This window comes from Eublepharis macularius, chromosome 3, assembly GCF_028583425.1.
Source record: "Eublepharis macularius isolate TG4126 chromosome 3, MPM_Emac_v1.0, whole genome shotgun sequence".
In the NCBI taxonomy this organism is placed as follows: domain Eukaryota; kingdom Metazoa; phylum Chordata; class Lepidosauria; order Squamata; family Eublepharidae; genus Eublepharis; species Eublepharis macularius.
Genome location: NC_072792.1, coordinates 150,096,710 through 150,124,671, shown reverse-complemented (window position 1 = coordinate 150,124,671; position 27,962 = coordinate 150,096,710). Strand labels below are relative to the sequence as shown.

The 27,962-nt window shown below is 41.9% G+C and overlaps 1 protein-coding gene across 1 annotated transcript; it reads left to right on the top strand.

The window, feature by feature from the left end:
- Positions 1–494: 494 nt before the first annotated feature.
- On the top strand, positions 495–27,724 carry CCNA1 (cyclin A1). Its single transcript, XM_054974248.1, has 9 exons — positions 495–645; positions 10,563–10,738; positions 15,366–15,600; positions 15,998–16,122; positions 19,185–19,408; positions 21,628–21,832; positions 23,675–23,788; positions 25,210–25,343; positions 27,444–27,724. The coding sequence occupies exons 1-9, from the start codon at positions 567–569 to the stop codon at positions 27,493–27,495; spliced, it is 1,344 nt and encodes a 447-aa protein (XP_054830223.1). The 5' UTR covers positions 495–566; the 3' UTR covers positions 27,496–27,724.
- The last annotated feature ends 238 nt before the right edge of the window (positions 27,725–27,962 follow it).

Here is a 27,962-nt window from a genome sequence, read left to right as displayed (position 1 = left end):
AATATTTAACATTAGCAAATGTAATATCCAGGAACACATTAGCAGAATTATATTTATTTACTGATTTATGAATATTATACTTGAACCAGTAACACAGACCTGGATACTCTCATGTTTTGTTACAAATGCACATCAATATTTATAAAGCCAAGCTTTCTAGCCACAGTTGTCCTAGTGTTATAGAAATCATAAAAACTTTTTAGATTGGTATTTTAATATGCTTTTGGTAACCAATCTAAAAAGTTTGTAAGATCCATACTCTAAGTAATCCAGTGAAATAAATGAATTGTAATTTTACCTCATGAAGGGCATTTTAAAAAATTTGTTCCTGGTCTCTCATGAATGACACAATGCTTGCCTGAATGCTAGTGGCAAACAGTAATAATTGTCTAGTTCACATGGATACTACAAGGCTTGGCTTGCTCAACAAATGGAAGCTCTTCAGAAGTTGCGACAGTTCCTTCCTCTCTCACACACGTCTTGATAGTTAAGTACTCAACAAAGGGGCAATTGGTCCCTGATTTAGGGAACAATCTTTCCAGGTTTAGGATATAATTTGAAGAGAGATGGCAGAACTGAAGAGCAGCAACAGCAGAAGGATTTTAGAGAAAAACAGCCTAAAGCAACCTGTCTCCACTGCAAAAGGTAGGCAGGAAGTGCAGTTGATTTCCACAGTTGGCCAAAAAGAGAAAGAGTGGAGCTGAAGTGAAATTTTTAATACATTCAAAACTACAACATTTTAGAATTTGTCTTTAATGTCCAAGTCCTTTCAGATTTTGCTTCTGAAATGTGACTTAAATTCAGAATTAAATTAAAATTTGAGCTGATTGTGTAAACACTTCACCCTCCAGCTCTTTTTTGACAGATTTAAAATATTAACTCTGTGCTGAATTCAATTCTGCTGTGATTTGCTTTATCCACTGCCCCTAAATCCAGCAAAACCCAACAAAAATGTGTGGCTACAACAGAATAGCATTAATGCCTGGGAATAAGGCTAGCAACTGATTTTGATGGAAATATTAAATTCTGTCAATTAGAGTCTTTAGCTTAGTAGGGAAATTGGGAATTGTTTATGGATAGCATGGAGATGTATTTGATAGGAATGAACTGAGGAGATGATGCTCAACATTTCTTCCATGGTCACCTCACCTCCACCCCTGTTTGCCAGAAGTGGGGCGATTCAGAAACTGCAGTTTTGCACTCCTGGGCAACCAGGGCTCATTCAGAAGTGCTCAGTCTATTTGGGACAAATGAGATGGCCTTTTTGCCACAAACAGGAACATTCAGCTTATAAAGCAGATGCTGTTAACACTATGAACATCATCTCTAGGATTTAAACCATTCCTGGATTTAAACCATTCCTGTTATAGCATCATAGAAAGAATGTGATGCTGCACAGGACTGTGTGATACAGCAGCACGTGTGATCTCCACTTAATTTTATCCTGAGCCAAGAAGCAATTCTTCTATGCACAGGGATTTTATTTTATTTTATTGCTGGGCATTCCATTTACATGGAAGGCACATACTTACTCTAGCAAGAGTTCTAAAAATAAGACTAATTATCAGGCTTTGATGCATTAGGAAGACATGATGGATAAATTATTTCCAGTAATGTGGTATTTTTAAAAGGGTTTAGAATAGCTGTTCTGGAGATTCGGTCCCATTTGTCTTGAGTGCCGAGGGGTGATTTTCTTCCCTTGAGAATTCAGAAATGGTCCCAAGTGTTGGTGGGCCCCTCTATCAGATGTGTTGGAGCTAAAGTGCTACAAGTAATTATCTTTAAGACATGAATGAATGGCTTTTTTCATGCCAGTCATTTCTATTTTACTCTAGACTAGATTGACAACAGTGGTGGCTTTTCATCAATGACATAATGTATGGGTTTCAACCACCTGAGTTTTATCAAGCATTTGTTTGCCTTTAAACAAACAAAACAAAATGTTTCTTCATACAATGCAAAACTGAAGTAGGGCATTTAGTTCTGTGGGTAGTTGCTGGCAGAAAGGCAAGTCTGTCAGGGGGCATAATTAAAAACAGTGGTAACTGCAACACATAGTTTGAAGGGATACAGATGCTAGAGGTTTAGCAGTGTTTGTATTAGGAAAATGGCTGGTGCAAAAATCAGCTGACAAAACTGTCCACAGTATGCAAATAGACATTCAGCTCATAGCTGAAAAACATGCCATTTTTAGAAGCAGAGCCATTGGGCCAGTTCTAAAGTCAGCACTGCTTTCTGTCTGGTCTGACCCTCTGCATTAAGGCAAACTGTCCTTTGTTGTGCAATACAGTGACTTAGGAGTCAGGGAAATTCTGAGTTCAAATTTTACCTCAGCTAATAGATGGTCTTTAGCAAGTCACTACTACCTCTTCACCTCAGCTTCCACACATAGTGGCAATAACAGTGATACTGTTTGCAGAGACGTTGTAAAGATTACTGAGATAAATGTAGTGCTTTGAATACTATGTAAATTAGATGTGAGGCAGGTGGTTATTATAGACAAAGTCCTTTCTGTGCTCATGGAATTCCTTTGAATGAATGTGGCTTATATTGAGTCAGACCGCTGGTCAATCTACCATAGTAGGTTCAGCTTTTACTTACAACAGCTTTCCCGGGTCGGTCTTAGACAGGGAAAGGTCTTCTTCCCCCATCTCCTACTCCCTGCGCTCTTTTAACTTGCAAAATGCTGAAAAGGTCTGACACTTTTTCGTTTCACAGCATTTAGTTCCATAGAACCAAAGCCCGTCCCCTATCAAAGGATGCTTGCTGAGGCCGGTCTTTGCAATCTTTTTTTCTGACGGGCAAAATCTATCCTGCTTACCTGAGCTTTGATGGTTCAGTTCTTTGGCATTGTCTTTTATTAGTTTAATTTTAATTGTTGTTCCTGTTTTAATGCTGTTGCTTTTATTTCTGATTCTGCTTAATGTGATTTTGTATTATTGTTTTTATGTACTGTATTAGGACAGAAAGGCAGCAGATTTTTTAAAAATGTACTATCATGTTTTCAAGAAAAAAAAATTAAGTTATTAGAGGATGCTTTGCCCCAGTTCAAGAAAGTCTAGGAATAAATGTTAGCATTTGATTGATCTCTTTGAACTTTAATAGAACTATATATTCATACAATTAAAATTACGAATGTGCCTAAGTGCTCATTTGGATTGAGAACTTTGTCAGCAATTCTCTTGCCTCCTTTTTTTTCTCCCTGAGAGACCTGTGCATCAACAGAGCTTCAATTTTTTCCATAATATTCGTATTCACAATCAAAGTTGTTCCTGCCAAGCTAATTTCCAGCAAAGTTGAGGAAGAGATGATGCTGATTACAAAAAGAAGTGATTGCTTTGAAATGTCAAGATGATGCTTGCAAAGAAAGAATTGCTGTCTGGTGACTTGTAACCTGAGAAATGAAGCCCAAGAGTCAGTTTCCATAGGGCTCTCAAGTTGAAACATGAATTCCTCTGTGAGAGATCTCAACTGTCAGACACTGAATGGAGATTAACACCAGCTGTCCAAAGCACCTGAGCAACATATGCTTCACATTTAGGCCCTGATTCAGGGACACATCTCTGTTCCACAAGTGTGCTTTAAACTCTTACTCAGTCACGCTGTAAAAGAGGAAATGGAGTGGCTATAAAATCCAATGATCTCAGCAACAAAAAAAGGCATCTAATGATATTATTTTTATTATTTATCTTTATTTCATTTATCCTCGGTCTGTAATACCAAAAACAACTCACAACATTCTCCTCTCCTCTGTTTTAAATTCACAACAATCATGTGAAGCAAATGAAGCTGAGCAAAGTTCCATGACAGAGTGGGGGTTCAAACCTGGTCCCCCAGATTTTTGTCTGATGCACCACACTGGCTCATTTAGTTAAAATGTTTTTTACTCAGCGCTCACAACCAAAGGTTTCTCCAGACGATTTACAATCTAGAAGAAAAGGAAAACAACACACAAGACATATTCAGCAACAAAAAAGCATAGTTTGTCCATATTAAACTTACAGCTGTTGATTAGAGAGAGCCATAAGAACAATATAACAGCACTGGAATAGCAGCAATGGCAAAAATAAATGATATCAAGTAAAAATATTTGCCCACCATAGTAATGATATATCATTAAACAGGTCTCTTCAAAACCTCTAACAAATAGAACTAATTTATAGAATGAAATGAAATGCATTCTGTCATCCAACAGGATTGAACGGATATATTCCAGCTCACTGCATGAGTGAGTTGCATGTTGCCTCTGACCTCAGAGACCCAGGGATGAAAAGTCTAAGCTTGCCCTTCTTGCTAAATAATTAACTTATAGAAGAAGCTGCCACATGTTTGGAAGGCCTGGCCTCTTAAAAGAAAACTGGAAAAGGCATGGGGGGAAATGAAATGGTCACAAAAGCAACCTGTACTTCAAGGCAAGAGTCAGCAACACATCTCACAAGGCCAGGCCGAAGCCTGTTCTGCTGCCTTACGCTGCTGAGCGCTTCTTAGAAACTGCTGTCTGGATGGCTATAAATGTCAGTGTTTTGCCTGGAATTTGGAACCATGCCCAGAAAACTGTACTAACGTGTCTGATCTACATTTAATGTATAACATTATTATCAGAGATGGCATCTAAAATAACACAGAAATTCAGTTATCAAGGAACATGTGAAGGTTTGCCATGGAGACTGTGAAGCAGTGACCTGAGTAACTGAAAAGTTTGATGTATGCACCTGTCTTTATTAATGTACCTTGGGGTACAATCTAGCAAAGCTGAGAACTTTAGTGTTGCGTTGATTTTTTGACACTGATCTGCATAGACCTTGTAGCAAAAACAAAAAAAACCCCAAATAAATAAACTGAATTTTCCTTAATGAGAATGAATTCATAGATGCTAGCTATCCCAGTCTGAGTCTTCAAAAAGCAAGCTCAAAAACAGTAGCCATTAATGACGGTTTGCTAAAGCAAAGAACTCCATAAGTATAGAATAAATTTAGCTGGGCACCATTTTTAAAAGTATTGTTAGCATTTCCATCTTCTAACATTCCAGGTCCAAGAATACCTAAAAGGCAGAATGGCAAAGTGATTCAGAGATAATACCTAGTGGTGCCCCAAAGACATTTTCTCTTGCATCTTTCTCTTCCTTATACATACACATATATACTTTAAACACCTCTGCATTAAGAGTAAAGAGATAGACTCACAGTGGTAAAAGGTAAAGGTGCAAGCTGTGCAAGCACCCCGAGTCATTACTGACCCATGGGGGGGATGTCGCATCACGACATTTTCTTGGCAGCCTTTTTTTGGGGTGGTTTGCCATTGCCTTCCCCAGTCATCTACACTTTACTCCCAGGAAACTGGGTACTCATTTTACCGACCTCGGAAGAATGGAAGGCTGAGTCAACCTTGAGCCGGCTACCTGAACCCAACTTTTGCCGGGATCAAACTCAGGTCGTGAGCAGAGCTTGGACTGCAGTACTGCAGCTTACCACTCTGCGCCACAGGACTCACAGTGGTATGAGTAAATTGTATGATCGATGCAGAGGCTTTTGTTGTGGCAACAGGGCATCCACACAGCAGTTTTTGCCACACTTTCCTTGTCTCAGCCTCCCACAGTCACCACTAGTTTCAACTAGAAACCACTAGGTGGTTTTAAGCAAGTCACTCTTTCTCAGCCTCAGACCCAAGTTTTATTGAGGGAAAAAAACAGAAATGGTGGGATAGAAATGTGGAAGATAGGTATGCAATGTTGGACTAACATGGCTGGTCTACCTTACAGGTTTGTTGTGAGGATTCCAGAAATAATGGCTGTGAATTTGGGAAATAAATTTAAGACAGAAAAATATAGATAAGTTGCTTAAAATGAATATTATTGCTTGAAAAGGCAGTACTGAAACTGATAAAGCGTGGAATTGTTGTCAGGTGATTCACGGACTACCAAGACACTTGGAGGTAACCAAAATCTTCCACTTAGCTAATGTTATGGTTATTGCAAACCTCTAGGACTGGGCTGTAAGTCATGTTCATCCTTTCCCATTTTGGAGCCTGGATCAAAAGCTCAGGGACAAGAGAAATGTGAACAACTGCAGTTTGTCAGAGATATGCAAGTGCGGGGATAGCCACAGAATGTGTGGCTGCATTTTAGACAGTACAGCCTTAGGTTAAAGATGACTCCCCTTTGCCCGCTGGCTTATCAGAATCAGACAGATAACCAACTCTGAAGTCAGCAGCCAGCTAAAGCTGTTGCTATTCCTCATCACCCTGACCAGTCACAAAAGAGTGCCACAAAACATTGTGAATGAGGTTGGATTCTGATGACTGCAGGTCATTCATCCTAGCTGACCAAACCAATAGACTATAAGGACTTCAGCTCTTTGAGATAAACCTTCCATGTTGGGAAATGACGCTAGCCCTGTGCCCACCAAGGTTTGAAAAAGGTGAACTGCCTTCCAGCCAAAGGGAGGATAACAGGTGGGTGTCTGTGTGGAGAGAGAGCACAGTTTAGGATCTGGAAGACAGAAAAACAGACAGACCCTTCTTGTGAGTTTTCTGAAGCACCCTGGGAGTACAGGATATCTGTCTTTCTCAGGAGATCTAATGTGGAAGGAGTGGCTCTGCTGTCTTGTAGGAATGCCTCTTGGCCTCTGTGCCATACTTGCTTATTTGTAAATAAAGCAAATACTACAATACCATAAAACTATAATGTTCTCTTCTCCATAGGGAACCACCAGGTAGTGCAGCCCAAGGAACATCTTGCTGCTTGGATAAGCAAGGCATGCATAACAGTATTAATTATGATAAAAAACCCAGGTCTCGGGCAGAGAGTCTTAAGTACCTTTCCGCTGTCATGCAGAGAGAAACCAGAGAAGGGTAATAATTAGATTTTTAAGGATCTGCTTTATTAAAATTTTGTTGTAACTAACTGCTAAATGGCAAAACATAGCCACTCTCAGATTAAAACCAAGCACTGAGTCACACTTTGACAATTTTTTCTTTAAAGATGCCTCCCGGAAATCTTTAATATCACTTATAGTGAGTGTCATGGGCTCCTCATGAAGCCTGGGAGGGGGTCAAAAACAATCTGAACTCCAACGTCTTAGCACTTGTAGCTGAAGGTCCGAAAGGTCCAGGAACAAAATGGCTTGGAGCTGACACCTAAACCGATTGCCAGTTTGAGAACAAAGATTAATCTGAAGAGTCTTTCTTTGTCCCTTGTCGCCTGCAACATGGTTTGATCTACTGATCCAATCAGAGTGTTGCTAAGACACATGACTCCCCCCCCATCCCTCCGCAGCTGAAATGTGTTCACAATCAGAGCAACTTGCCCTTCCAGGGTCCTAAGTGCTCGTGCGATGGAAGGCAAGAGACGAGCCTCCCTCTTGTTCCTGGCCTTGAAGGCCTCCGAGCTCATCCGCACATGAGTGCTGTCCCATCTCCAAGCTTACCTCTCTGGGAACAGCTAGCTCAAAGTTACAGTAAGTTTCCAGAGATTTCTTTTTTTCACCTAAATAGGCCCAAAGCTCTGAACCAAAGTTTTGAATGTCAAGAAATAGACCAAGAGAGGCCACTGCATGACAGTGAAGAGGACTAATACTTCTGCTTCTTGGTTTGCATACAAGAGTCAGCATGGTGTAGTGGTTAGAGCATGAGGCTGTGATCTTGGAGACCTGCGTTTGATCCCAACTCTGGCTAGGTGACCTTGAGCCAGTCGTTCTCTTCCAGCCTCCCCCACTTCTCACGGTAAAGATAAAATGCAAGTGGGAGAACAATGTCACGAGTGGCTTTGGCTCCCCAGAGGAGAAAAGCAGTGTATAAATAAATAAAAGTAGATGGTCAGTCCCTACAGGAAATAGTTGTTGTCTTCAACATTCTAACATTCCTAAATGTTATGTCATTAACAAGAAGTCCTTTGAAACTGATTTAATCAGCTGATATATTCCTCAAATATTTATTAGTGTCCCATAGTACAGGTGTGTCAGTGTGCACATTCGTATTTTTAAGTTTTCAGTTATGCTTCACTAAGATGTTCTTCCCTGTTAAAACAAAGTTATTTATGAATATACATGTTGACCTGCTCCTAAACAAAAATACTTCCCCTTCCCAACTGCAGGTCAAGCTATCCTTAGAACAAGGATTATTTTCATCCCATTAATGACATTTCTCAAACTGCCATCGCACATCTTGAGCTTTTCCAACTATAAACCGCGTACGGAAGTTTCCTGAAGGATTTGTTGTTGCCCAAGCAGGACGCAGAGTTTTCCGAACCCAGAAGCTGCCAAAGAACCCCCCGGCCCTTCAGAGACCTGCATCGTCCCTCGAAGGGGAAGCCGTTGCTACGTTGAGCAAAAAGAAAAAAAAACCCTTGAGAGCCTGGCCCCCTCGCTTGCTGGTTAGGGGCTCCCAGCTGGCCGGGAAAGCGCCACGCCTCGCAAGGGCCGCAGGCAGCGCGTCTCTACTCTTGATTGGCGCAACGAGGAGAAGGCCCTCGTGGAAGCAACAGCTGGAGAGAAGCGAGGAATGGCCCGGCCGAGCGGGGGTCAACCTGACGCTCACCCGCGGGGCAGGCGCGCTTGTGGGCTGAAAGCCACAGCAAAACTCGCCCCGGCCTGCTCTCCCCCGCAGCTCAGTGGGAGAAGGGCGGCCATATGGAAGCCGGCTGCCCCCCAGCCCCAAGCATGGGGCAGATCTCCATGGCGATCCCCCCCACCCTTCGGGAGCGCAGCACATCAGCAGCGGTTGCCACGGGAGCTGCCTGCCGCATGCGGGAAGCCGCCCGCAAGCTCCAACTGGCCGCTCTCAACAGTCGCGGGCGGCTTGAAAGTAATCACAGCGCACGGCCAGGAGGCGCGGGCAGCGCCCGCTGATTGGAGGCGGCTTATATAGGCTGAGCCGGGGCGCGGGGCTGCGTTCGAACCCTCGCCTGGTTCCTCTCGGCTTGCGGCTGGGGAGGGAAGGCAGAAGAGAAGCCCCGGCTCGTGTGATTCGGGCAAAAGTGCCTCTGCGGGCTGCGAAGGGTAGACCGGGGCTCTGCCGGAGCCCGCAGTAAGCTTTGGGGTGATTGTTTGTGGAGTGGGAAGCGTCGTCTTCAGGGACGGAGGCTGGGCTTTGCTGGTGGCCTCTCGGGGACGAGCCACAGCCTTCTCTGACTCCCGAGTAGTACCATTGGAGCGATTGGCAGTTGCCCCCTTTTTGTAATTGAGCGTGGCTTGTTGGTGCCTCATCGCCCCCTCCTGGTTAGGACTGAGCTCTCCTGGGGTTCGTGGCTATGAGATTTCGCCTTTTCGGAGTCTGAGCTCGCCGGCTGCTGCCTCTAGCTCGCAGCGCAGGGGGAGGCTCTCACGTTTGCCCGCCGGACGACTTCGGAGAGGGGTCCTGCGGCTTCTTGACAACTACGTGTTGTGAATTGTGTTCTCCTTCATTGGGCCCCCAATTCCGGTACCATCCTAGACAGGGTTCCCCATTCTCAAATTCAGTGAAACACTGGGGTTAGAAGGGTGTAAGTATGCTTAGGATGGCCCTGTCAGATTATTAGTTTTCAAGGCTGTTCTTCTTCATTCATTTCTGTTCATTAAAATATTTATAGCCCACCGTTTCTCATGGCTCAAGCTTGTCTTCACTCCTCTGGTTTTCTTCTCTTGATCACTTATTCCAGAATATCTCTGGTGACTTAAATGGGTTTGCATGGAAGCAAATTTAAACCCTTAAATCTTTTGTATCAAGATCCGCTGAGATCTGTATCTGAAGAAGAGAGCTTTGACTCTGGAAGGCTCCTACCCTGAAAATCTTGCTGGTCTCTGAGGTGCCACTGGACTCAAATTTTGCTGAGATGAGTAAGGCATACTTCTGGATGAGCTGATGCTAAACCCATTTATCTGGATCTACATTCTGTATCTGTCTAGGGAGCTTACTTCCAGATGCAGCTTTGGGATTGAATTCTTCAACTGTGTGCTCCTGTGCCAGTTTTGCCTTGTTGGATTCCTATGTATGACAATGGTTTGGGACAAAGATGGTGGTCTAAGCTATGTGTGGATGTCACTGCTTTCTTAGGCTCTTTATTTTGATTGAATTTCTAGTCCTAATATTTGCAGTGTCTCTGGTCTTCAGTATGTTGCGTACCTTGAACGTTTGCCATAGATTGGGCTATTGGATGTTCTGATACAGCACAAGGCCAAGGTCTACAAATTCACTCACCTCCCATTAAGCAAGCTATGTTCTTTACTCTTCAGCCCCCCATTGGCAATATAAAGTTAATAATTCAGACCTACTTTGCAGGCCTGTTGTAGGATTATTGCGACTGATGCATGTGAAGTGCTTTGAAGTATTGCATAAATGCATAATGCTGTTGACTCATACATTAAGTGCGGTGCCTCACTGGAGCTGTGTTCGCCATAGATCTGTTTATTTTGCAGAGCATGAATGAACGCACTAACGATAGCAAGATTTTTTTAAAAAAAGCCATCCTGTTTGCAGTAACCCCTTTCAAGTGTGCAGCCAGAGGCAGGAGACCTGATGCTCTTGGAAAGAGTAAATTTGTGCACAACTTCAGAAATTAATGTGTTTCTTCCTTCTTTCTCTATCACCAGTTGCTAGCCCTGAAGAAATGCGGCGTGGCAACAAGGGGGATGAGAAAGCAGCACAAGCTGGGGAACGGGAGGCTCTTCAGATTGCTATGGAGTCTCGTCCCAATCAAAATCCCCGTCAGAGGGCTGTTCTTGGGGTGCTGACTGAAAATGGACAATGCCTGAGATCCTGTGGACAGGTAAATCTAGGGGGAAATCGGGCCTCTTTGCCAACATTTGTTCAAAACTACCAGTGTTTGGTAGTGTTATGGGAAGGAGTGATAGCCCGGAACACATACCGTGCAAGCAGATGGCCTCTGGTTTAATCTCTGGTAGCAGGGCTGGGAAAGCCCAAGTGTTTGGATGGCCTTTTCTAGTTACAGTAGACATTACTGGCCATAAGACAATTTCATATGTTCATTAATGTGAATTTTTCTCTGTTTCTATTCTCAGGATTGTTATTAACCAAATAATTCTCTAAAAATGGCTGGGCCGATAAAACTTATATTGTAGAAAAGTCCCTCTCAAAAACAGGCCAAGTCCTAAAAGTGAAACCAGTTTCTACTCTAAATAAAACATGTGACAATGGATTGCAAATCCCTTTGAATTTCCCAAACCCTTTTGAATTACTAGACAATTGTCCATGGAGCACTGGGCTCAACAGATACTTTTGGTGCTGCTTGGCTTTAATGTGTCTTTATCCACCTCTGCCCCTTTACGGCTTAGCAGACTGAACATCTTGCGGACTGCAGGACTGAGGGAGTGCTTTGCTAAAACACCCATTTTCAAATCGTTTCTGCTGTTGTGCTTCAAGTACAATTGAGACCATAGATCATCTTACTTTATATTGTGATCGGCGGGTTTTATGTTGAGATTTCTGGGTCATGCCTATTCTGGCCAAATATCAACTTTGTGTTGAGGCTTGGGTGGGTATCCTTTTTGCTGGCAGAAGTCAATCCATTCATAACTCACTCTGTTGTCAAATTTTTAGCAATAGTGGTTTCTTTAAGGTGTTCCTATGATGGGTTTTAGTTTATTTTATTCTTAATAAAATTTGATACATATCCAATGTTTAATTTTATTGTATAGTCTATTATTATTTGGTTTGGCTTTGGTTTATTGGTTTGGCTTTGGTTAAAGGAGACCTTTGGTCAAAGGAGATTATTAATAAAGGAAAGACTGTTTTTGTTTAGACTTTTAAGGGAATAACTAATTGCCCCCCATTGCCCTACAAATTCCAGAGCATTTATAACCGACCACTTGAAAGCCACTTCCATAACTGAGCATCTCTTGTTGAACAAGAGAACAAGCTTAGTGTATATTGTTAATCTGGTGGTGGTGTCATATGCATGTTTTCGGCTTACTCATGGCTATGTCCTGGGTGCTGTGGGGAAGGTAACTGTAGCTTGGAAATGGTGGTGGATGTTCCAAGTGGTGGAGCATTGTATTGGTTGTAGAATTGGCCCAGTCTGAGAGTCTTCAGCTGCTGATAAACAGGGTTTTTTGAATAGGTAAATGAGAGCACTAGAAAATAATGTTTAATAGTCATTCCCATAATAGAGGCCCTGACCTGGATAGCCCAGGTGAGCCTGATCTCATCAGATCTCAGAAGCTGATCAGGGTCGGCCTTGGTTCATAATTGGATGGGAGACCTCCAACGACCAGGGTTGCAGAGGTAGGCAACGGCAAACCACCTCTGTTAGTCTCTTGCCATGAAAACCCCACCAGGGGTTGCCTTAAGTCAACTCTAACTTGAGGGCACTCTCCACCACCACCACCACCCATAATAGAGATTTGGCCCTTTTGCACAAAGAACTGGGGGACTGTTGGGCCTTGTTCATGCTGTGAGCTATGGAATGTCGAGGTCAGTGGCAATATGTAGGTCCTTTAACTGCCACGGATCAACTACTGTTGAAAGGTTCCGTCTCTTAACCTCCTGTTTCTCAAAAACTGGATGAAGAAAAACTATAAAACTATTTACTGCATTCTCAGTGGCCAAATGTTTTAATCAGGCTTCAGGCTTCAATGTTTGTCTGCTGTAGCCTTGGTATGCCGCTGTGGATGTGCCGCTGCGGACGTAGATTGTGCTGCTAAAAAAAATCCTAATGTTTGCATATCAAATACTACCTGGATTTCTAACTCTAGGCTACCCAAGATGGAGAGTTTAATCAGTTTAAATGACAATAAATGTTGTGTTTCTGGCTCTCTATATGTAGTTTGGAAAATGTGGCATTTCGATATGGAGAAGTTCTAGATGCTGAGTTTTCTTCTGCATCCTGAACAAGGGGTGCCTCCTGTATGGGGTGCTGCATTCTGATATGAACAGGTGCTGGTGATGGCAATAGCTTTAAAGCCACTTTTTTCAGCTTTGGCTCCTCCTGACTCCTCAAGGTTCACTTTGAATACTGATTTGGGCTACTTCATGGAACTTTTGCCCTGAGGGGTTTTGTGTCCTCAGATTCATTTGCAACCTTCAGCTTGGGACTCTGTCCATCTTCTTATGTATCTTTTTGTTCCTGGATGTGTTTTTATTTATTTATTTGTAGCATTTTAATACCGCCATTCCACCCAAATAGAGTCCCCAAGATTATGAACATTAAAATGTTAAAACAGCATTTTTAAAAATGTAGTAAAACTCAATAGAAGCATACAAAACTACAACCCCAAAACCCGGGAGGAGGGCCAGTAACAGTTATTGGGTGTATGCCAAACAAAACAAAAGCAGTCTTCACCTGCTGACAGATGACAATGATAGAAGGCGACAGACGAACCTCCTGAGGAGCGAGTTTGAAAGTTTTGGCGCCATGATCAAAAAAGCCCTTTCTTGGGTTGCTACCCACCTAGCCTCCGATCCAGGGGCACCTGAAGCAGGGCCTCCAAAGATGACTGGAATGGACAGATAGGTGTTGAGATGCCTTTTAAAATGTCTATTTACCCTTAAGTGTGAACAAGCTACATTGTAATGAACACAGTTTGTTTATAGGTAACATTTGAATGGCTGTTCGGTTGACCAGTACTCCAGTAATGTACTCATATTGCTCATTATTACCATTGGGTGTACTCACCTCGGACCAGTTGAATGCTCAGCTTGGTATCTGACAATTCTAAGGATGAAAAATTCATCTGTTTCTAGGAGATCTTTCTTGGTTTGTATGTGTGTACAGTTCCCTGCACAAGCCGTGGCTGAGATCTACTTGGAAATTCTGTCTCTGTCCTCTTCCCTGCCCTTTCCTAGCCCAAGCAAGATTATTTGACTTTCAGAGCTAGATGGGAGACATCAGTCACATCATGTTTGCAAGAATGAATCAAAATAATTGACCCCAATAGAGAGAAGATTATTCTTCAAATGAGCAGGTATTGATCAAGTGAGCCAGCCATACAATACACAGCAATCCATCGAAAGTAAGGGACTAATGTTGAAAAACTTTGCTTGAATGGTTACTTGAATACAGAAGCTCATCTTACATTCCAGCCAGAAAAGAACTTTTGGGGGAAATGACATATTCTTTGTAAGGTTTATCAACATTTGAGCATATCGCATATAGATTGCAATTATGTATGGACTTATTTTTAGATTAGGAGATATTTTATATAAGGTTATGTATAGAGTTGCAACCATTGTTTTTTCTTTTTTTTCTTTTCTGCTTTGCACAAATAATTTTTTTAAAAATGCTCTTTGTAAGGCATCTGAGCATTAACAGGCAGCAAAACTTATATTCCAGTCTGAACTTCGGAAACATCACAACACACTGGTTATTAGAAATAAGTAGTAGTTAAATGCTGTCAGTAATTACAAGCTTTTTCCAGGGACGGAAAGACTGCATTCTTGCCCTAGATAGTGATCAGTGTCCAATATAATGGTTTTAAGCAACTTCTCTGCATTGGTCCACCTATGTTAATACTGTGTGTGCTCTGACAGTAGCTCTACAAGACTGCAGGCAGAATCTCCCAGCCCTGGGTGGAAGTCCTCCAGGAGCAACACTTCAGGGGGCATTTTTGGCTGCATCAGGAACGTAGAGTGAAGAAGTCTCACTTCATGGGCGGAAATCAGTCCACCCACGCCACGTGTAGGCTTGGATCCAGCCCAGTGTTCAATTTTATTCTCCTTTTCCTTTTCCTTAAGTAGAAGCAAGAGTGTGCATGCATGGTTTAAAGTGAGGCTTCTTAAACAATTGTAGACAACCACACCTTCCTATGTTAGCCACTCACTGCGTGCATAAGCTACTAAAATTCTTGTCTTCTGCACTCTTAATAGCTTATAATAAACTGGCACAGAGAGTATGTGTGCCAGTCTACCATTGTCTGCCTTTCCCTGTATCCTTGCAAGTTCATTACAAGTTAAAACTCTATTGGAATACTGAAGAAATTTCAATTGGACATCTAACTGCTTGATCTAGAGAAGTCCTTGAGCATTTTTCTTTATTTTCATTGTTATTTCATTGGACACCTATTAGAGCAGCATTCCTAGTGGAGTGGCATAGGTTCCAAGATCACAGTTGGAAAAACGGTTGGCTTTAAATTGTACAGATGGGCTTATCTACTTCTGGACTCTGGTAATTAAAAACTACTTTACCTACCATCTGCTCACAGCCTTCTGGACAAAGTAGAGAGATTTTTAATGGATTTTGAAGGCAATGCTGGAAAAATCCTGGACAACAATGTCTAAAATTTGGTACTGCTACCTAGAGTTCAGGGTACGGTTTTTGCATTCTTTCTTAAATACTTGATGTTAGTTTCATTTACTGGAAACCATGTTCCCATCTTGATTGACATATAACTAGATGGTTTTTCACAACAAGCTAGTTTCTCTCTCTGTTTCTCTTTCAGGGAGCTACCATGGCGAGATGCTTCTCTGGATCTGAAAATGTCTTTCCTGTTGCTGGAAAGAATGTGTTGCCCACTTGCATATCCTCCAAGCAGGGCTTCACTGTTTACATAGATGAACTAGAGCAAAAAAATACCATCAACAGTGTGGCTATAGAAGAGGTGGAACCAAGCATGTGTGAAGGTGATACCAGCACATTGAAACCCAGAGTTCACCTGCTGTTGGACTTAAGTACAGGTACCATTCATTCATTCATTCATTCATTCATTCATTCATTCATTCATTCATTCATTCATTCATTCATTCATTCAACTTCTAGCCTGCCCTCCCCACAAGCAGGCTCAGAGCGGATTACAAACAGTTTCAATAGACTTTAAAATTACAATAAAACAGCAGCAACATCAATTTTCATAAATCCCAACAGCATTTAGTGCAGCCTACCTCTGCTAACAGTGCACAGGGAGGGGCGGGGGAGGGTTTCATACCATTGAGATTAACTTGTACTGTGTATGTGATGTTTATTAGGAGAAATATAAGAAGTAATGGCTCCTAATGAGGAAAGAGTAAATTGAAAGGGACAGTTTGTTTAAATTCTTTCTTTAACTAGCTTTTCCTGAATATGTTTGTGCCTTAGTGTCTCCAATGTTGGTGGATACATCGCTGCGGTCACAAAATGAAGATCCCTATGATCACATAATAGATGTCATGGGTATTGTAGAATATGCTGAAGATATTCATTGCTACCTGAGAGAGGCTGAAGTGAGTGGTACTTTGAACACGCTTGTTAGAATGTTGACCTTTATTTAGTAGTGGCTATAGTGTATAAACTTGGATTCTCACTGTTTAAAAGGAAAATGGAGGACAAAGGGGGATGTTGCTACGAAGTTTAATTTATTATTTTTGCTTTTATGGTTCCTGGCCTGCAGCAATGTGAAACTTGATTGACTTTTGCCTGCCAAAAGATTCAGAATATACTGGCATGACAGAGTCTTAACAAATTATGACCTGAAAAATATTTGTAACATCTGGATGAAGATGTTTTGGTGAACTTGAAAATGTGTAGACTGTTGTGTCATTGGGTTGCTCCTAATAAATGGTATTATGTGGATTATGTTCTTGGATTTTATTTTGGGGCCAATGCAGCTGTAAACAACCTGCATACATACTATGCTTGGTGCTATGTAGAAAATTGTTGTTCAACAAAGTACTTTCCATGGCCCATCCTGGCAGCTGTACATTTTCTGTAGTATGCTTTCTTCTTCACCTTGCTAGGAGGGTCACACTGGGCGTGCTGAGTGGAAGATAAGGTTGAACTATTTTAAGTGCTGATCTACACTATTGATCTTGTTATGCCTATTCATCACCAATGGCTTCCAGCCAGGAGTGAATTATGCACATGCTGATTGGCTGTTGTATTTGGGCACAGGATGGGGGTCCGCCTGCTGTCTCTAACATTGCTTGACCTTTTTGGTCTCTGTGTGTGGATGACTCAATGCATCTAAAATGGGCTTTGACTCATGGAGCTTGTGCTACAACCTGAACTGTGAAATCCTAAGCAGAGTTACTAGGACTGCTTAGGATTTCATTGTTAGTCTTTTTGTTGTTGTTGTTGTTGTTGTTGTTAGAGTTGTTTGAAGGATGTCTTCAAAGCCTTGTTGTTTCTGTTCATTCCTTTCCTTTTTCTTCCCAATTGCTGTGTATCTTGTTTTGCTTTCATCAGAGCTTTCTGAATTGAAATGGCAGAAATAGATGTCTTCTGTTCAAGCTGGAAGGGCTCAGGCACGTTATCATGTATACTTTGTTCAAAACCATTCTTGATAAAGACTTGCTTTAGGAGGGCCTGCCTGGTTACCCCAGATCTGTCTTACAAACAAACCCAAATCAAATTTAATTGTATTTGACAATAGAAGTCAGTATGCGTCTCTGTACGCCATTCACATGTCCTACAATCAAACACTCACTATTATATCTTGTATTCTATGTAGGCACACTCAGCAACTAATGACAGTTGTGTTCTTTTCCATAAAAATGTAAAAGTTCTGTTAAGAAAAGGAACAAACAACTTGAGTAAAGCTACTGGTAACACTTAACTGAGATAACTTTGTAATCCTGTATTGAGCATGTGCTGTAATACAAAGAAACTCCTCTGGGAAAATCCATTTTTCCCCCTGGGGTGTAAAGCAAACAATCAATGATAATTTTCCCTTTGATATTGAGCAACAGATTGCTGGTGGCAATGTTAAAGGAAAAGCAGCAGAGCCACTAGCTTCTGACTTTTTGCAAGAAGAGTGTGCCTGGGTGGGTAGTTAACATTGATGTCCAGGACAAAGTATTAAGAGAGTCTCCTGACAAATCTTCATTGTGGTTGAATCTGCCAAGTAGTTAAGAAAATCCTTGTCAGACAAGACTTTTGTGACAGAGAATCTTCTGCAGGCATCAGGTTTAGAGGTCTGCTAATTTTATATCATACATTCTCTAGCTTTCAGTTTCTTTTTTTTAATTTTAATTACTAACATCAAAACTACAAACAGAAAAAGGGAAAAGGAAACAAGGGGGAGGGAAAAAACAACATAAGAACACAAACTACAACTACAAGTATTGAATTCCCTTCATAATACAATTATTTAAAGTTAAACTTTCTAATATGCTATTAGGTTGGTAGATCTTATAAGATACGAACTACAGTCAGGATCAGGAAAGCTCTAGCTTTCAGTTTCTCATGCATACTGGTCCCTCTGTTCCATGTCTAACTTTATTTTTTGGCAGGATTTGTTTCTGAAACAGTCATGCATATGATTTTCCACCAAACTATATAGGTTTTTAGAAAAGATTTTGCACCAAGTCCCCTTTCACTGGTCTCTCTTCAGCCTAGAGAAGTTCCTGTGTCTTTCCTCCCGCCCTATTCTTCAGATTTCTCTTCTTCTTGCTCTTACAATTCTTCCCAGCTTTCCTGCACGTCAAGTGCAGTAACCAGAGCTGAACACAGTCCTGCACAAAGGCATAACTGAAGCAGTGAGTGACAAGGGCCTTATGTGACTTGCTTCTAAAACGTCAGTGTGGTGTTTGTACCACTGCAACAAAGTCCCCAATCTGTATTCAGCTGCTTGTCAACTATGATCCTTGGTTCTTATCAGTACTGCTACTTGCTAGACAGATATTCCTCAAGTGGTAACTGGTTTTTGTTCCTGTTCTTACCAAAGTGCAGACCTGTCATGTGAGTTATAACAACATACCTAATTATATTTCTTTCCAGTTGAGATCATTTTTACAATTCTTTCTTATTTTACATTGTCCGCACGTCCGCATGTTTTGGAAGTGTACCAATTCCCCCTCATAGTAATTAGTGGATCTATTTAATTAGCACTGGGCCCAGGATAAGTTGTCATGCTTAATTTTTTTTTACATTCTTCAAAAAGATGCTGAGCCATTCACAACTGCTCCTCTTGTAAGGCAAGCCATTCTAAATGGGACTGTAGGTCCCATACAGTTTGATGTAGTGGTTAAGAGCGTGGGACTCTAATCTGGAGAACTGGGTTTGATTCCCTACTCCACTTGAAGCCAGCTGAGTGACCTTGGGTCAGTCACAGCTTCTAGGAGCTCTCTTAGCCCCACCCACTTCTCAGGGTGATTGTTGTGGGGATAATAATAACATCCTTTGTAAACTGCTCTGAGTGGGCATTAAATTGTCCTGAAGGGTGGTATATAAATTGAATGTTGTTGTTGTTGTATCATTACAGCCTTGCATAACAACAACATCAAGCGTGTATACTGTCTGATTTGGTTTATTCACTTATTTAGAGGCTAAATTATCTTCCATACAGGTCAGGTACAGGCCAAAGCCCTGCTACATGAGGAAGCAGCCAGATATCACCACCTGTATGCGCACAATTTTGGTGGACTGGTTGGTGGAAGTTGGCGAAGAATACAAGCTTCACACAGAGACCCTGTACCTTGCTGTAAACTATTTGGACCGCTTTCTCTCTTGTATGTCTGTCCTTCGAGGAAAACTGCAGCTTGTAGGAACTGCAGCAATTCTTTTAGCTGCGTAAGTAGCCACACCTGAATGATCAAACCTTTGGTGGATGATGGTAGCTTTGGGCCCCTTAATGTAGTTATAAATATCTGTTTTGAATACTCATGAGCCAAAAAGGGAAATTTCCAGCATGGGCCCACTCACCACTTCTATGGAATCTGGTACAATGTTGTAAAATGGCATTTCCTTCCCAAGTTCACCCTTTTGAGATGTAAAGATGAAAAAAGAGGATATATTTTCGTTCTGAAGTGTGATGAATGGCCCTTTTTGTGGTGATAGGCTTTCAGCCTGAACTATCCCCTCTGCTCCCCCTGTTACACTAGGCTACATAAGGTGGACCTTAAGATGGGCTTTCCTCCTTTGGAGGTTCTTAAGCAGAGGCTAGATGGTCATCTGTCAGCAATGCTGATTCTGTGACTCAGTATGAACTTGGGCAGATCATGGCAGGGAGAGCAGGAAGCAGTGAGAGAGGGCAGTGAAAGAGATGATCCTCAGCTCGGCTCTGTGGTGCTTTATGTGCCCAGGGCAATTTTTTTTTACATTCTTCAAAAGAAAATGCTGAGCCCAGGGCACTTTGGTGTCAGGAAGAAATTTTCCTTTAGGCTAGGTTGGTCAGGGATCTTGGAGATTTTTTTGCCTTCCTCTGGGCAGTGAGCAGAGGGTTTATTGGGGTGGTGGGGGTAGGTACTTTGTGCAGAGGGTTGGAAAAGATTCTAAGACCTGTTTCCCTCCCCCTTGCCCACCATGCCTAGGTCCTGTCTTTAGCACAGAATGGATCTGAATGGCTTGATGATTCTACAAAAATTTTGTTTAGCTGGCTGAGGTGCTGATTGAACTCAGCTTCTTTGGGGTGCATTGTGTTAGTTTTGGAATAAACTCTTCAAAGGACACTCAGTACATTTTTCAGGCTTAGACAAGGATACAGCATGGTGACCTGTAGAATTGCTGTCTGAGACACTGATAGTTTCCCGTAAAGTGAAAATCAGCATGAAATATTTTATCTAATTTGTGGAAGTGTGTTTTGCTGACATTCTGAGGCTGTCATGATATTTTGGGGGACTTTAAAAGCTGAACAGCTGAATGTATATGTAATGATTTCAAGAAATGGGTGCATGTGTCTTTAAATGTTTGGTGAGATAGGTGAAGAGTGGGGGGGTGAAAGAGAGAGATGAGTGTGTGATAGGATTGGTTGATGACAGAGAGTGGGCGGAGTGAAGGCAGTTTTCAGTTATTGAGGGAGAGAAACAGATTCAGTTAGGGCAAGAGAGGCGAGCTGTGTGCAGCCTGAGGGTGTTCATGTATTTGTGAAGGAAGGGCAACCTGAGTGGAAGCCTGAACTGAGTGTGTCTGTGAGACTATATATTCATTCTATTTGAAGCAGGCAAACTGTGTGTGCACCTGAGAGAGAGAAAGGATTGAGAGTGAAAAGAAAACAGGCTAGCTGTGTGCTGTCTGAGAAGTTCTCTCTTATAAATCCTACTAGTTCTTCTGTGTCTTTCCTTTATAACAGTTCTATATTCCTCATAGGATTTAACTGAACACTCTGTCTCCTTGGCTATCTGTCCCTTCAGAATGCCTTTCTCTCAGAATGCTCCTTCCTCTCAGGCTATTATATCCCCCTTAAAATCTTTTCTTCTCCTCAGGATGTTTGGATCCCACCGCTATGCCTCTCCACTTGTTATGATCTTCACTTTCTTTAGGGTGGATTTTGCTTTAATCTTTCCCTTCACACCCTCTGGGTAGTTAGCTGCCACCAGGAATATTAAATTCCAATATATTTTATTTAAGTTTTCCCTTTGGTAACGTGTTTATGTGTCTGGCTCCTTCGTGGTTCTATGTGGCCCTGAGGATAGGAATGGGAGATAACAATGACTGCTACTCTGGGATATAACAAATAGCAATGAGTGGATCTGCAAGGGAAGACATTCAGGGTGTATGTTTCAGCAAACGAGCTAATGTTCAAGTCTAGAGAAGAATTAGAAGTGCTATATTCAATACTTTCATTGATAAGAGGTTACATACTAATATTTTAATAGAGAAAAAGGAGTAAGATGCATTCTTAGTCTAAGCCAGTGGCAGCACTCCTGTAAAGATTCTGCCTGATAAAAAAATATAAAGATACTGGTGGTTGAGGAGCAAGATCTGCTCAGCAGTAGAACTGTTCATTAAGTCTCTCATTATAATGTTAGCAAAATTGCTGGTTATAAGTTTCTATACCCCTTTCCCCCCAGGAAATATGAGGAAATCTATCCACCAGAAGTAGAAGAATTTGTGTATATAACAGATGATACCTACACCAAAAAACAGTTACTGAGAATGGAACACTTGCTTCTCAAAGTCCTGGCTTTTGACTTGACAGTACCAACGATCAACCAGTTTCTTCTTCAGTATTTACAGATGCATGGGGTCTGTCTTAAGACTGAGAATTTTGCAAAGGTAGGCTGTTGTTCAGCAAGAAAATAAAATGATTTGGCACTGACCACAGAAGTTGGACTGTTAATGGAGACATCTTGAGGACAGCATGAGATTTGTCACTCAAAAATAACAAACTCTATGCTCCAACAGCTGATATCTTTTGAGGCACATCACTTCGAAGTGTATTGTAGCCAAAACTGGGGTACAGTTATGAAATAGGACTACTTAACAAACGTTGGTTCCACACACATATTTATCCATTTATGTTTAAATTATAAACACTGAGATTCTCAAAATAGCAGGCAACGGTAAGTCAATTCATAGCGAATAAAAGCAGTAGTAACATCAAAACATGTTAATGTAAAAGCAGGTTAAAATTAAGCATTAAAATGTTGCATGGGTTCTATCATGACAAAATATATGAGGATGCAATACCATGTGCCTCCTAACCATTGCCTTCAACTCACGTGTCAGGACTAGACATGGGCACGAACAGGAAAAAAAACCCCGAACATGGTGTTCGTTGTTCATTGCCATCCACGAACAACGAACACTGACGATCATGATCCTGTCATGAACGTGTTCGTTGTTTGTTGTTCATGGGGGCCAGCAGGCTCTCCTCCAGCCAACAAGATCCCTACTGCACCTCTCCTAGAAACCTGACCTGAGCAGGCACCAGGAAAGGTACCAATAATAAATAATAGCTTGGCCCCAGAGCCTGGCAGCAGCCCTGGAAACTGGAGGGGTAGATCCCTATCCCACCACACACAAAGAAAATTCAAGCCCCAGTGCACTCACCCTGTCTCTCTAACAGCAGCTGTCTCTCCCTGAAAGCCAGAGCTGGGAGCCCCCCTCCCCCCTGGTCTTTTCCTCTTGTAACAAATTTGGAGCTCCAGTCCACACTTGGAAGGAAGACCTGCCTATCAAGCTAAATTGGACTTAGATTGAGGTTTCCAGGGCAACAGCAGGAGTTCAGACAATCCCTGCCTACATTGCCAAGGGAATTGATTGCAGGTGCCAGACTGTCTGGCTTGACGAACAGCAACAAACAAGGCCTGCAACGACCACCTGTCCGTTTAGAATGGGGCCTCACGAACAGCTTGTTCACAAACAGCAGATTGGGTTGTTCATGGGTTTTTTTAGTTCGTATTGCTGTTCATGCCCATCTCTAGTCAGGACCCTCAGGTGGGTCACTGGAACCTCACCTGCCTGGTCACAAATCCCTGTAAAGCTGCCCATTTTCCTTCTATTTGTGTGCATTCATAGAGAATGAGGGTGGCACATGCTGAGAATTACAGCAGGACAATGAGGTGAGGCCATTCAACAGTGGGAAGTATTCTTTTGGGGAGCAGGTTCACAGATGCCCCTTCCCACGAAAACTCTTTCTCACAGACACCATTATTTTGCCATTTGATCTTTCAACACTTTGCATGCACTCGCAGAGCCCCTAGCCCTTCATCACCTGTAAGGTCATCATGCCATCCTCTCCTCTCCCTGCCATGTGATTTTGATGTCCCATGGTTACAGCTCAGTGGGCCCTATGCTACCTCTAAGGGTGGGACCCAAGTCCTGTCAGGCTGAAGACCACTTTTTTTGAAGCCTGGAAAAATCGGTGGAAATTGTTTCAGTTAGCAGAAAAAATGTCCAGCCTACTTCCTCTATTTATGATGTAGGAAAAATGAACTTATTAAAGCTCATATTAAGTTAGAATACAAGAGGCACTTAGCTGAGTGGATGTTTAATAAGTCTAAACAGAGATGAGCATACTGCAAGTGTACAGATACTGAGTGCTATGCTGTTTGAATCTCTGCATCAGTAAAGTTGTCTCAGAGGTCAAAGTAGTATACCACTTTCCTCTTGTAGTATGTAGCAGAATTGAGCCTACTTGAAGCCGATCCATTCCTGAAGTATCTTCCCTCACAAATGGCAGCAGCTGCTTACTGTCTAGCAAACTATACTGTGAACAGGCATTTCTGGGTAAGTCTGTTTTTGGCATACTCATTTTTCCCCCCTTTCCAGCTTAATTTGGGCATAAGGCCCTCAAGAACAATATAGAATTCAAGGCAAGAGGTGGGGGCACGTCTGTTACTGACTCACTTAGCAACAGACTTCAGAGTTGGTCAATATAATCAAAATGGCCCAAGTATACAAAAAAAAAAAATACTTGCAAACCCTCACACACAAGATTCCATGCATGGGTAGGGGGCATGGCTTAGTGGCAGAGCATCTGCCTTGTATACAGAAGGTCCTCGGTTCATTCCCTTGCGTCTCCAGATACAAGAGTTATGCAGTAGGTGATGTGAAAGATCTCTGGGGTTTTGGAGAGCCATATCAGAGTAGATAATACTGACCCTCATAGGCCAAGGGAGTGACTCAGTATAAGGCAGCTTCAAGTGTGTGTGTGTGTGTGTGTGTGTGTGTGTGTGTGTGTGTGTGTGTGTGTGTGTGTGTGTGTGTGTGTGTGTGTTCACAGGGCTGGCCATGGTTGGTGGTCTATGACTGCAAACCAGAAAGGAATTTGCCATCTTTTATTTATTTATTTATTTAGGATTTTTATTCCGCCCTCCCCATGAAGGGCTCAGCGCAGATTTTTAAATTTAAATTTTAAATGTTACAGAATTCTGTAGCAAGAACTTCCATGGACTGGAGCTCGTTCTATCAGATGAACAAAATTGTGTGGGTGATATTTGACAGAGGAGTGTGTGCATGGTGTCCTAAAGTTGCAGCCAACTTATGACAACCTCATAGGGTTTTCAACCCAAAGATTAACTCAGGTGGCTTACCATTCCCTGCCTCTGCATAGCAACCCTGGACTTCCTTGGTGGTCTCCCATCCAAGTACTAACCTCGACCGACCCTGTTTAGCAGGGAGTATAGAGAAACTGTTAATAGGGATCAAAAGATAAAAATGATTAGTAAAGTCTGGTTTCCATGTTTAACTGTTCAACATAAGCACAGGGACTATTTATAGTTAAATAATCTTAGTCTTCAAAGTACCCATAACACTTTTGTTCAGCACTGAGGAGTCATCAATAGACAATTAAGCACTAACAGGGTCACCTACCATGTTAAAAACAATCTTCTATTAATGTAGTTAAGTTGACCTTAATGAGTATTTGTTGTAGTTTGAACTTTTTTGATATCACAGCTGTATTCCCTCAAACTAAAAACTTCTATATGTCTGGAAAGTGGTAACGGTGTCTTGATGGGAATCAGAAATTCTCAATGGCTCTTTTAACACCTCTAATTCTGCATCTAGAGGTATTGAAAAGAAAAAGGGTTGCTGAAAGCAGTCTCTTGTCAGAGGTTGGTGAAGGCCTCTCACAAGCAGGGTACGTGATGCCTTGGATCTGTCTGAATGAACTTCTATAGCTGTAAGTACTCTGTTCTTTTGATCAGCCGGAAACTCTCGCTGCTTTCACCGGATATTCACTAAGTGAGATAGTGCCTTGTCTGAGTGATCTGCACAAAGCGTGCCTCGAAGCTCCTCACCGGCCACAGCAAGCAGTAAGGGAAAAGTACAAGATGACCAAGTAAGTATCTTCTCCTGTGTTTTGTACCCTTCTGGGCTCTATGTTACGACAGAGACTAACAGTGAAATCCTAAGCAGAGTTGCTCCAGTCAAAGTTCATTGATTTCAGTGGACTTACACTGGAGTTACTCTGCTTAGGATTTCACTGTTCAAATATAGAGGAGGAGAGGAGAGGGGAGGGGGGGAGGAGGAGAGAGAGGATGCAAACAACTCCTTTGAAATGGAGATGCAGACAGCTCCTTTTGGTGTGGGGATCAGTTTGCTTGTGTAAAGGTTCAAAGGAGTTTGCCGTGTTAGTCTGTAGTAGCAAAATGCATCTGACGAAGAGAACATGATTCTCGAAAGCTTATGCTACAATAAAATTGGTTAGTCTTAAAGGTGCTACTGGACTCTTTTTTATTTTGCTACTACAGACTAACACGGCTAACTCCTCTGGATCTAGGATTTCACTGTAAGTCTTTCCACACAGGTTATCTGCTATGGGTTCAATGCTTTTGGGAAGTGGGGGTTTTCCCTGCTTTTCCCTTAACATCATGGCACATTTGTGTATCTCTTGCGGGTTCCCTAGATTTTCTACAGTTTTTCTCAAACCTAGTATGCTCCAACATTTTAGGAAAGATAATAGTAAAATCTGGATGGCTGTCATGTGGGCATAAACATTCAGATTTTCCGATGCACAAGGTTTCCATTTTTCCTAACCCTCTCCCTGCAGTGGTCATTTGCTCCCCCCACCTCTGGGAGGCTTTTAATTAAAAAAAAACCAATTGGTAATATCGTTATATTGATACAACATTATACCAATAGGTGTACCAGGTTCTCTGAACTCCCAGCTATCATTTAAAAAGTTAGTCTTTAGCCCCTTCCATTGCAGAGATATATGCAGAAAGACATAAATGCAATGAAAGAGGCAAAAGACTCACTTTAAAAAAAAAAGAAAGCTGGTACACATCTTGGTTTGACGTCATATTGATATAACTATATTCTAGTAGATATTTTTTTTAAAAAAAAAAACTGCACAAGCCCTGGTGGCCCAGGGGAGGGAGATAGCTGTTGCTGGGGGACTAGGACAGGGAACTTGAGGGAAACCTGCCACATGGAAGCCATTAGGGGTGTGAGATTCAGGCCCAGGATTCGGTGAGAGAGCCAATTTTTTGCCAATTTGGCAAAATTTGACTTTCCCAGATCACATTGGAGAATCCCAGATCTGACTTGGGTATCTGCATTTTTAACCCTGATAAATTTAGGTTAATTTGGGTATATTTGGGGATCACTAATGGACTGTTTCCTCTCCCCAGCCACTCCCCATTATTCCCTATAGGGAAAATTATCTGGAGGATATCCAGTTGTTCTTATCCATGTGGAAATTCAGCTGATGTTAGGTCTTCTAACAACCTGGAGAAAAACATCTTGCCCTCTTAAGAGGCTGAAGGGGATGTTTGTTTACCTCCATGCCATGAAAAACATTGGCTGTCCATTTCTACAAATCAAGCCTCTTTTATGAAGACAGGATGTTTTTTCTCCAGGCCGTTCACTAGTTGTATGTAAATTTTAGGTGGTTTTTGTAGCAGACTGGCAATCAGAGAAACCTGAATTATGTGGTATGTGAGAAACATACAAATAAGACATTTGTTGTTTTGCTGAAATTCCTTCTTTCTTCATGAAGAAGGGCAAGGATGTAGAACAGCAAAGACCACCCATGACATGAAACCCTGTTTGGAGTCTGACCCCCCCCCCTTAATGGAGATCTTACGTAGGATAGCCTATAGTGGGTGGAGTATGCTTTGCATGCTTCAGGTTGTTCAAGCATTATGCCATGTCTCTGTGCTTGCTTTGGGACGTTTTAATTAAAAATATGCTATCACAAGGACTGGAAACCTTCTTTTTAAATGCCAGGGAGCATTCCTGAGATGAGGAATTCTGCATCTTGCTGGTGTGTAGACTAGGAATTGCTGAATAACAGCCATGAATCCTCAAAGGCTTGTTCCAGTGCAGAGTTCCAAGTCACAGTCCACTGATCTGAAGCTCTCAAATTTCACATTAACTGAGGTTCTTAACAAGAGGGATCCATAATTTTGTAATCTACAATTTCCCTGTATTGTAGGTACATGCAAGTCTCTCTCCTGGAGCCACCAGCTATCCTACCTCTGCAGTGAATTGTGGAATGCCAGTGAACTGCACCAAGGCTGAAGCACTTATTTCCTGATCAATAGAATTGATCATTCAGGTTTTTATAGGGCACTGCAGGTCACGTGTCGATATGTTGCTGAAAGTATTTTTAGTTGCCATTTTAGCATATAGCTGTACCTCATTACAAAGACGCAGGACTGTAGTTTTAACCTAAACTAAAAGCACTTTTAATAAACATCTCCTTCGCTAAAAACACATCAATGGTTCTGCATGTCTTTCTGAGCAGGAAATTCTGAATGAGGCAGGTTGGAACATTAAGAGGAAATTGGCCAACAATATAAAAATAGGTGGAACTTTAGAGAATCACTTCTTAGGGCATCCCAATCTAATGGACTTTAATTTGGCTAGACAGTGATTTCCTTGCCTCAGGAAACTGGCAAAGAGCCACACAAGAAGAATCTAGGTTTAGGTTCCAAACCATAATGCCAGCAGA